This window comes from Kryptolebias marmoratus, linkage group LG12, assembly GCF_001649575.2.
Source record: "Kryptolebias marmoratus isolate JLee-2015 linkage group LG12, ASM164957v2, whole genome shotgun sequence".
In the NCBI taxonomy this organism is placed as follows: Eukaryota; Metazoa; Chordata; class Actinopteri; order Cyprinodontiformes; family Rivulidae; genus Kryptolebias; species Kryptolebias marmoratus.
This window is the reverse complement of record NC_051441.1, coordinates 21,143,393-21,154,586: the sequence shown is the minus strand read 5'-3', so window position 1 is coordinate 21,154,586 and position 11,194 is coordinate 21,143,393. Positions and strand designations below refer to the sequence as shown.

The window sequence follows — 11,194 nt, the reverse complement described above, 5'->3', positions numbered from 1 at the left end:
TAATGATCAAAATTAAACGAAATAAACATTTGAAATATATGAGTTTGTATGTAATGTATGAATATAATATACAAGTTTCACTTTTTAAATGGAATTACTGAAATCAATCTACTTTTTCATGATATTCTAATTTTATGACCAGCACCTGTATATGGTCTAATAGCATGGAGACGGACCTGAAGAGACTTAATGCAAAAGCTGCTGATGCCAAGTATTCAGTTTTAACAAGTTGTTTTTCCCCATGTAACTTCAATCATTTGAAGTATTTTTTGTTGAATTATTGCTTTATTCATGCTACGTATCCAATTACATTTCACGTTAAAAGGCAAGAATACCAAGGTGAGTGAATACCTTTGCAATTCATTGTAAATAAAGTTGATTTAACCACACATTTGTGCCAATGAGGTGAAAATAGTGTGGTTAAGGGCTTGTTGGGCTCATTTTTCTAATGCTCATTATACTGGTTTCTTTCAGTAAAGGAAAAAGTGTAGACACATGCTTCCTGAATGTGTTAAATGAGAGGCAAAGTGTTGGTAACCCATCGTCCTCAGAGCAACAACAGGGTGGTGTCCTGCTCTGTGTGGAGGACATGAAGTGGTCAGAAGGTCCACATCAACGGGTCCAGCTGAATACAGGCAGATTTCTGGAGAAAACTCCTTTCAGGGATTAAAGTTCACCTTTTATAACACTGGTTATAATCTGTTACAGCAGGGGGACAGGGTTTGTTTTCCTATGACGTCACTTTTCCGATTCACGTTTTAAATCATATGCGTGTTGCTGTCCTGTGAGGACGAACTTCATTTTGTTTATTCGTTTTTATTTTTAGAATGCCAAAAAGCCGTATCCCCCCTCCCCTCCGGACAGCCAACTGTACTAAAACCTGATGTAACTTCTTGCCACACGGTGAGTCCTGCCCACCGGGAGGAGCTGTCAGCGTCAGAGCGGGCTGCGGCTTTAAAAAGCCTCCGCTTTCTAACTATAACCAGAACAGAAACAGCCTGAGAGCGAGCTGAAGCCCGACAGGAGCCGAACTCTGCCGAACACTGCCGAACTCCCTGGACAGCCAACGCTCGGTCCTGGTAAGACAAACATATATTCTAGGATTGTTGTTGCGTTGTGTTTGTATTGGAGTCTTCATTAGATTAAATGAAGAGGATGAACGAGTTGTCAGCTATCACAAGTATCATTTCTTTTAAATCAGCGGGTTCACACACTGATCTGGACATTTCCTCTGTCTTTTAACTTCTAACTACGAGTCTGACTGTCAGTTGTTTTAATCAGAATTTGATATAGCTACAGATTGATTACTGCCTGCTGTTGAAGGCGTTTTGTTTTGTTGTCATAAAAAACAAAAATGAAATTAGAATTTGTTTGTACCCTTTTGAAATAACCTGAAACTGACAACAACAACAATAATAATCTTCTAATATGAATCAGTCTCTGCTTATGAATTTTTGTTTTATTAAAACAAACCAGTGCAATTGCCTTTGACCAAAAGATTGGCACCCCTAGAAAAGATCAAACTAATTTGCCCACATGGACATGTTAAACTTAGGTGCGTCCTGTAATCAGCATCACAGGTGTCTTCAGTCCTGTTATCAGTCATTGTGCCTGTTTAAAGGGTGATAAGTAGTCACAGGGCTGTTTGGTATCATGGTGTGTACCACACTGAACATGGAGCACAGAAAGCTGAGGGCAGAGTTGTCTCAGAAGCTTAGAAAGGAAATGATTGAGCAGCAGGTTTAAGGTAAAGACTATAAGATTATCTCCAAGCTTGATGGTCCTGTGACTCCAGCTGCAGATTATTCAGAAGGTTAAGGTCAACAGGACTGGTGACAACCTACCTGGACGTGGCCACAAGAGGACAACTGATGACAAATTGAAGAGACAAATAATGGTACCATGGTAATGGTAACCAAAGAGCCCAGAACAACTTCTAAAGAGATTGGAGGTTGATCAGTGTCAGGTCACACCATTGCTCTGTTTGAGTCAAAGTGGACTTAATGGAAAATGCCAGAAGAGGACACAACATCACAAAAAAGTCAGACTGGAATTAACCAAAATGCATCTTGAGAAGCCATAAAACTCCTGAAAAAATGTCCTTTGGATAGATGAGACAAAATTGGAGCCTTTTGGCAACAAGTCCCAACAGCCTTATGTTCACAGACTTCAAAAGAAAACCTCTAAAGAAAGGAATCCTGTATCTACAGTAAAACAGGGAGGAGGTTCAGTTCTGTTTTACATCTGGAACAGGGGATCCTGAATCTGTTCAGGGTCCAATGAAATCTCAAGACTGTCAAGACCTTCTGGAGCTAAATATTCTGCTCAGAGTCACAAAGCTTGGTCTCAGTTGGAGGTCATGGGTCCTCCAGCAGGATAATGAGTCAAAACACACAGCTAAAAGGGATGCGTGATTTAATTTAGAAGTTAAAATTATGCAACTAAATGTACAAGACTAAAATATAACATTATTCACTTAGGGGAAAAAAATGCTTAAAGTTCACTCTTCTAAGATTGAGTCAGATTCTCCTGTTAGTCTCCTTTTAGTTTCTATTCTGATATATTTTTCATGATTTTATCCTAAAATCTTTTGGGGTCTCTGCCATTGCTGAAAAGTACATCAGAACTTATCATTTTTGAGCATTTTAGAAAAGTTTCATTCCTGAGATTGACTGCCACAAGAGAAGAGAGTGAATGTGGTTTGAGACACATCTAAACGTATGAACATGTCAGTCATTTGTTCATTGGTAAATGGCATCTGGCATGTTGGGTCAGCAGCACCAGATTGAGTCCTAACAAAACAATCCAGCTAGTTTGCATTTTATAGCCAGTTCAAATGCAGGAACACATCAGTAATAATCTATCCTAGTAGCACAGCAGTGACATATTTTAGGTTTTAGTTCTTAAGTAACCTACACGTGGTTTCTTATTTACAATTGAACTTGTGATAAAATCTTATTTAAAGTAGCACAGAAAGATTAAAACTATGAAGAATGTTTTGGACTAATAATTAGCTAAAATAGAAAATAGTCTGAAATGATCTTGATTATTAGTGATTGTTCTAAAGGCACTATTAGTTTGTTTTCTTTTGCATATTTGGTTTGGGGTAATTTGTCAGATACATGTCAAGCATCAGCTTGTAAAATGGGAAAAATTAAAGGGCAAGTCTGGTCATTTTGGAATTGATGTTCTGTCTAATAGTATTAGTCCTTTATCAGCCGTGACATCAGTCATAGAGCAAAGAAGTCTTTGTCTAGGCTAGGCTAACAGCTAGCCAAAATGAGGACCTGTTTAAAATTTTTCAGGATTATAAAACACTTTTTTTTTCTCATAAATTACATGCGTGGAGGAATACTACATTAGCTAATAACAAACCTCTATAGTTTTGCGTGACTTCATTTGTTTGGTTTGTCGCTAGTTTATCAAATAACGTCTATATTACTATGTGAATGCGTGTGTTCTGAGGCTGCTGAATGTATCCATCGGCAGATAGACAATCTATCGATGCTCAGCGCACATACATTCATGTAGCTGCAAAATACTGTTTGATTAATAAAACTGCAACAAACATACAAATAGTGTCATGCAAAAGTGTAAAGGTGTAATGTTAGCTAATGTAGCATTCTTTCACACCGGTATATTTTTGAGAATTTTTTTTTTTTGTTGTTGTACTTTGTGTTCTTTAAATTATGTCAGGGCTGATAATATACTAACGTTTGATAACTATTAAACAGAACATCACTTCAAAAATGACCAGACTATCTGTTTTAATGATCATTTTCATTTTTGTATGTTTTAGGTACCGTATCTGGCTGGTGAAGTGACGCCTCTGCTGTGAAGAGTATTGATCTTCTGATTCTCCATCAGAAACGTTCACATCATGCAGTTCCAATAATGGGCTAAAACTATCTACAAAAAAGCTTTGAGAAATGATTATTACAAAATGCTTTTCTTGTTATTTAATGTTTAAGAAAATAACAACATAGCAGCCTCTGGAGTTGTGTTTTATTAGCATCTTTTCTTTCATACTAAACCATTATTCAGCCCGGTGCCCAATGGACCCTCTAAGGACTATACATCTTGCATAAGAACAGTACGGCCCAGGAATCACCAGAGTTCAAGAAACGTGTTCTATCAGAACACTCTGAGTTTTGAAACGCCAAAGACCATGCTGTACGTAAAGAAAGACTTCACAGAAGGTCTGATTCAAATTGCCATCCTGCTGAGCCTCTGTGGACTCAGGGTGGACCTGGGCATGGAGCCCTACCTGCCTCATTCCTGGCACGACATGATCCTGGGTCCGACCTCAGCACTGACCCAAAACCAGTTTCACAACCTTCGCAACCGCCTGGAAGAGGGTCACAGCCTGCACCCCAAGAGTGTAGACCTGGAGCAGTTCTTCACTTCGAGGAGGCTGTTAGGCTGGGCCCGCTCTCTGGACAGACTGCAGGTAGGAGAGCAGGTCCTATTGTGTAAAAGTACAAAGACATTAATATAGGGAAATACAACTGTTGAACATAAACAAATTTAGGTCTAAAGTTAAATAACAAAAACACAGGTTTGCATTTTTATGTTTGCTTGCCTGTTTTTGGATTAGAATTGGACCTGTGTGTTATTTATATGTGCAGTGCCCTGATTACTTAAACCGTGAATTGGTGGGTAAAGTAATAAAAACCGAATTGAACTGAACAGCTGTAGCTTTTTAGCATTAATATCAGATGCAACAAATCCAATCCTCCACCAGGAGTTTAAGGGACTTTCAATGAACTGAAAGCAGAGGACTGCAGTGTTCTAAAATTCTCTAAAATTGTGGACCAACAATCCACAGGCCACAATCAACAACCTGATTAACTATATGCAAAGGAAATGTGCTGCACTGGGTGAGGCAAATGGTGGTCACAACAGATAATGACTTATTTTCTGACCCTCATGAAGCCCTTAATACAGTAAAAGCAAACGGTGCATTTTTAGAGTGGCCTTTTATTGTGGGCAGCTTTAGGCACACCTGTGCAGTAATCATGCTGTCTAATCAGCATCTTAATATGCCACACCTCCAAGGTAGAGGAATTAATTCGCAAAAGGAGAAGTGCTCACGAACACAGATTTACACACATTTGTGAACAACATTTGAGAGAAAAAGGCCTGTTGTGTACATAGAAAAAGTCGTAGATCTTTGAGTTCAGCTCATAAAAAATAGGAGCAAAAACAAAAGTGTTGCATTTATATTTTTGTTCAGTATAGGAGGTGTATCAGCTCAGTTTCTTAATTTTTTTTTTTTTTTTCCAACATAAAAATTAGGTAGCAACACATAATACAGCCTGGTATACCCTATAAGTACCATGTATGTACCCAGTACTAACCCTATAAATATCATGTGCATACATGGTAGGTACCCTGTAATTATGAGGTAAGTACCTGGTACCTATGTGGTACATACCAGATAAGTACCCGATATGTGCATGGTACTTAGCAGATATGCACAAGGTATTTACATAGTAAGTATTGAATATGTTCATGGTATTTATCAGATATGTACATAGTACTTATAGGGTTCATACATGGTACTTACAGGGTATATCGTGTACATACTTGTTACTTACAAGGTACCATTTACCTAGATGGTACCGTGTATGTACCTATTGGGTATATACCTGGTACGTAACAGGTACTAACAAGGTATGTACCTTGTAAGTACCATGATACAAGACACTTCAAAATACAACCTAGTCCTCGTAGGTACCCTGTAAATATCAAGAAGGTATCAGGTAAATACTAGGTATATACTGCTATGTATACCTGGTATGTACTAAGTACTGTACATAGACCTCTATGTACCTGGTATACATATATCCAGTAAACAGGATATATATGTATTGCTACCAAAAATGGTCATAGTGATAAATTGCTAAAGTTTTACATAAGAAGCTATAGAAGATATTAGAGGGTGTGATATTTTATGGATTGTTTGTATTTTGAGAAGGAATTTGAGTAGAAAGCCTTTGACTTTGTGCTGAGAAAATATATCAGATTCATTTTAGACATTTTTTTTCTTCTCCTCTATCTAACAGGTTCCTCCAGTAGAGCTGGAAACATGGGTGGTGCAGCAGGAGTTGGAGCTTCCACCAGGTGGATTTCCAGCCCGGCCCTCCTTGCCGGAGACTGAAGACATAGAGGCAGACAGAATTGTCCCACCTGTGGAGAACCAAGCTGAGGATGAAGAGGTGTTGCAGATTCACTTACTACACAGTATCAGTCACAGAACATAATGACATATGTGTTTAAGTCAGAGATAATTGAATGAAGGCACAAAGGTTGACACTTTTTTTTTAAATCTAATCAGCAGTTTCCTTTGACCTTTGAGATCTAGAGCGCAGACAAATGTTTGTAAACTGATTTTACACCAACTTATGCAACAACTACCAACCATTTTTGTTAAAACAAAATTTTTTACCAAACTACAGACTAAAGAAAGATTCACACCTTACAATAATATGGATTACAACTCCAAGGTACATCAATTTTTTATATCCAGTAGTAATTTGGGATGTACGTTTGCAAAGAAAATAGAATTTCTTGAAGGTTTGTATATCATCCACCACCTTGAATGTCAACGTTTGAAACCAAGATCTTGTGCAATCGAAGTATATGTTAGGAAAGACTCTCAGCTCCAACCTCTAGCAAAAATTATGGAACCACCACTCTCTTCAATTGTTTACATTTTTATTTATATATAAAAAAATCACAGACATCCCACAAAACTATTATATTTCCCATACTAAAGGGTGCACTGGATTATAAGACGCACTGTCAATGAATGGTCCATTTTCAAACTTTTGTCATATATAAAGTGCACCGGACTATAAGGCGCGTCGTCGTGCACCTCACAATTTTTGTAACTTTGCGCAGAACACGCTCACCACTCACCCTTCAAAATGGATGATTTTGGTGCTCTAGCGGAGCTGGTTCGCCTGTATCAGGATTTATATGATCCCTCTATGAGAGATCACAAAGATAATTCTGCGTGACTATAACTGAGCCTTAATGCTGCAAGCGGTGGGGCTTTGTCATTTACCAAAGTCGTACTAAAACATTAAGACTTATTACATATACAAGGCGCTCCGGATTATAAGGCACACTGTCGTTTTTTGAGAAAATTGAAGACTTTTAAGGTCGCCTTATAGTCCGGAAAATTACAGTATATATTATTTTCAATATTCCAACCTTTTGGCATTAAGAAACAATAAAAAAATAAATATAATTGCTGTGGTCACTCACAGTCACTTTTTTAGATCAAGAAGAGAAAAACTTTATGGGATCACATTTTGTAATTTTCATTTCTGAAACAAACACCTGCGTCAGAATAAATCTGCTAATTAGTCTTCAGTTTAACAACCAGTGCTCACACATTGGAAAGCTGAAGCACAAAGCAGACTGACATGAATGATGACTCCAACACGACAGATGTCTGTTCAAACAAAGGAGGAGATAATAAAACTTCTTCAACAAAGTAAATTATCACAGGAATGCTGCAAAAGATTATCACATCAGATCAGACTGTAACATTTAGTCTGTAGTGTTGCAATAGTTCTGTTCGTTGCAAGATTTAAAAAGTCAGATTGTCAAATAATATGAACTTTAAAATTCTCTTAAATTAGTCAGCGTGCAAAAAGATATTGATTAAAAGTTGGCATTTTAATTGTCAAATTGAATCACAAACAGTGCTTATTAGTTTTTATTCAATCATTCAGTCTATTAAATATAGTTTATAAAACTAGTAAAAGGATTCTAATCATAAGTATCTTCCCAAAAACTGTTTTGAATTAACTCGAGGAAAAAGCTGAAAACTAAACTTGGAACTAGAATACACTCCCATTCCCTGCAAGTAGTAATAAGTAATAAAACAAATTAATAAAAAAAAACCAACAGCAGTAAGTTTATTCGGATTTGTAACTAACAGTTTTCTGCAACGTGAGGAATATTGCTCTTTTAATAGTGGCAACGGATCTTTATTTCTTCACTTTCTATTAATAGGATGTGTTGTGCTTTATGAATGAAGTCATGGGGCAAGCTTTTTTCCTTTTTTTCTCTCTGTAACTTTATTTGTTAGTGTGTTATATTTTAAGCCAAATATATGTCAAATGATGAGTGCAACGTCCCCTTTCATGTGAAGGTGCACAGAGACCAAAGCAAAAAAACCTAAGTTTACAAAGTAACATCAGAACCCCCGTTGTAGTACATGCACTTTCTCAGTGAAAAAAGCCCTGCTCTAATGAGCTTGCTCTGTAGTTTAACCCTTATGACTCTTGTTAAACACCACAAAGCTAGCCATATAAAAATATTGTGCATTGTATTAAATATCTTTTTGTTACTTGTTACTATTTTTGTGAACGGGTGTAGGTTTTGTTTTTGACTGTTACCAAAACTGAGCAAAAAATCACATGAGAGAATGAGTCAGAAACAGATGACTCATCAGGAAAAATGAATCAACTCACAAAGTGCTGCTGAAATCCTGCTCAGTGGAAACACCTTGCTAAAGAAACTACACCTTTTAAGCAAACACAAAGTCAGTCATTTGTAGTGGCTTTCTAACACTGTTCTACTTATCAGCCTTGTTTCTTACATTTATTCAAAATAACAAAATGAACTCCAGGAATCTAAAATGAAAAGAAAAATGTTTGGATTCACGACTGCACAGTACAGTGAGAAAAGTTTCAATGCGCCTGTCGTTTTAATGCTCTACTATCTTTTTTTACCCAGGTAAAATGACAGTAATGCTTTTGCTTGTGTATGAGTGTGTGTTCAAAGGTTTGTCATGTTAGCAAAATATCTAATGAAACACTGGATAGATTTTAATGAAACTCTCAGATAGTAATCACTGGATGTACATCTCAGCTCATTGATTTTTGGAGTCAATTCAGTACAAGATAGTTCAGAAGAGGAAATATGTGAAACATGTGACACGTCATTTATTTGAGGTGAATTTTGCAAAATAGCTAATTATTGGAAGCAAGTTATTTATACTAGCAGCAGAAAAATAAATTTATAGAAGGAAGAGGGTGCCTTGGGGATATGTAGATTAAAAATAGTAATGACTCTGCAGGTCAGGAATCAAACCTGGGCCTCCCACATGACAGGCAGGGACACTTACCACTGTACTAAAAAGGGATCCTTTTGAAAGATGCCTACTGTAGGGTATTTATCCATGCTATCTCCAGTCCTCAGGCAGCCTTCCTATGTGTTAACAGTTCAAAGGACCGAACCACTGTTAAAATGATGATAGGGGGGAAGAGACGTAATTTTTGAAAAACAGAAAGCCTATCCACCATTTTGCCTAAATAAAATGGTGGATAGGCTTTCTGTTTTTTGTGTTGCTTAAAAGTATAGTTTCCTCAAATGACTCACTGGGGGGGACACATACTCTGTTTATTCAAAATTGGGGGACCCGGACCTCTCGACCCCCCAATTTCTGCCCATGGCCATGGCTGCGTGTTCAAAGAGTTCTTAGAACCTCTGCAGCCTCTGAGTCATATCTGGATAAACATTGGATCTTGGGATAATAAACGAGTCTGCCAGGACTGGCTGAGGAGGGCTGCGCCATTCAACCTTGGGGCTCGGTTCCCCTAGGAAGCAGAATGCTAATGAATTGAATTGAAGGGTTGCCTTTGTTTACATCTCAGTATGAGGCATGTACTCCATAAGTGTAATATTCCAGTTTCAGGAGGGTATCTCTTCAAATCCAAGTTTCCACTTTTGCCTTTCTCAACAAAAAACAAACAGATTCTTAACTTTTTTTCTTTTTTTTTCTAAAGAACCAGTTCTAGCGCCAACCCTGATCTTGTACTGAAACCACTTTGGTGAAAAAATCTGAATTGTCTCCTCATACTGAACTGTCACTGGGAGTTACAGCTGATGCTCCGTGTCATGTTACTGCAGACTGCATGCTTGGAAATGGCCTTCATGCCAGCAACACACACAAACACAGAGGAGACATCTTTTTGATATTGCACATAGAGACCATGTAGTCTGCCAGTCTTGCTTCATCAAACTGAAAGCAAATATGGTGTTTGTGAATCCCCCTCATGTATTAAATATCGAGCGTACAAACTAACACCCGTACAGTCACACTCTAAATATTAATTTGTGTACGCCCAGCCTTGTGACTGGCTAGCTTGTTTTGAAACTCGATCACTAGCCTGTTGCTTACTGACATGTATTTATGGGTCAAAGTTTTGCAATTCATCCTGTTTACCACCCAGTCACAGACAACAAGCCATATGTAAACACATGTTTTTGTTGGTAAAGAACCTACATACTGCAGCTCTTTCTAACAGAACCTCAATTCCATAAACGTTAGGAAATTGTGCAAAATGTAAATAAAAACAAAATGCAGTGATTTGCAATTCTCATAAACCCATTTTATTCACAATGGAACATAGTAAATATATCAAATGGTTAAACTAAGAAACTGTACAAGTTTTAGGAAAATAAATAAGGTAGTTTTGAAATGGATGGCAGCAACCCATTGCAAAAAAGACAGAAAAGGGGCAAGAAAAGGCTGTGAAAGTAAGTTTTATGAATAAGAAACAGATGAAAGAGTACTTTGTAATAAATTACATTAAATGAAAACAGGTCAGTAAGAGAAAAGGGTTTAAAAATAATATTTTAGAGAGGCTGAATTTCTCAGAAGTAAAGATGGGCAGAGGTTCATCAGTGTGCAAAAAACTGCATCTAAAAAAATTCTGGGAAGCCTTTGAATAGTCTATCATCTACAGTTCATAATATTATCAAAGGATTTCAGGAATCTGGAGAAATCTCTGAGCTCAAAGGATGAGGCTGAAAGTCAATATTGGATGTCTGTGATCTTCAGGCTCTCAGGGGCCACTGCATTAAAAACAGGTCTGATTCTGTTCTGGACATCACTGCATGGACTCAGGAACATTTCCCCAAATCATTGTCAGTAAACACAGGTCACAGGGCCATCCACATATGATGGTTAAAGCTCTATTGTGCAAAGAAGAAGTCAGATGTGAACACCATCCAGAAACAAGTTTGAAATCTTGCCTCTATAATAGTATGGGGGTGCATTAATGCCTATGACATGAACCGCTTACACATCTGGAAAGGCACCACCAAAGTAGAAAATTTGACAGAGGTTTTAGAACAACACATACTCCATTCCAGATAACATCTTCTT

General features: G+C 37.5%; 1 protein-coding gene across 1 annotated transcript in view; it reads left to right on the top strand.

Annotated features, from left to right (window-relative positions):
- Nucleotides 1-760: 760 nt before the first annotated feature.
- nfe2l1a (nuclear factor, erythroid 2-like 1a) overlaps nucleotides 761-11,194 on the top strand; it is a 19,249-nt gene continuing 8,815 nt past the window's right edge. Inside the window, exons 1-3 of the mRNA XM_017434413.3 lie at nucleotides 761-1,079; nucleotides 3,800-4,450; nucleotides 6,069-6,221. Of these exons, the coding sequence (XP_017289902.1) occupies nucleotides 4,169-4,450; nucleotides 6,069-6,221 (435 nt within the window). The 5' untranslated portion in view covers nucleotides 761-1,079; nucleotides 3,800-4,168. The remainder of the gene's footprint in view (nucleotides 1,080-3,799; nucleotides 4,451-6,068; nucleotides 6,222-11,194) is intronic.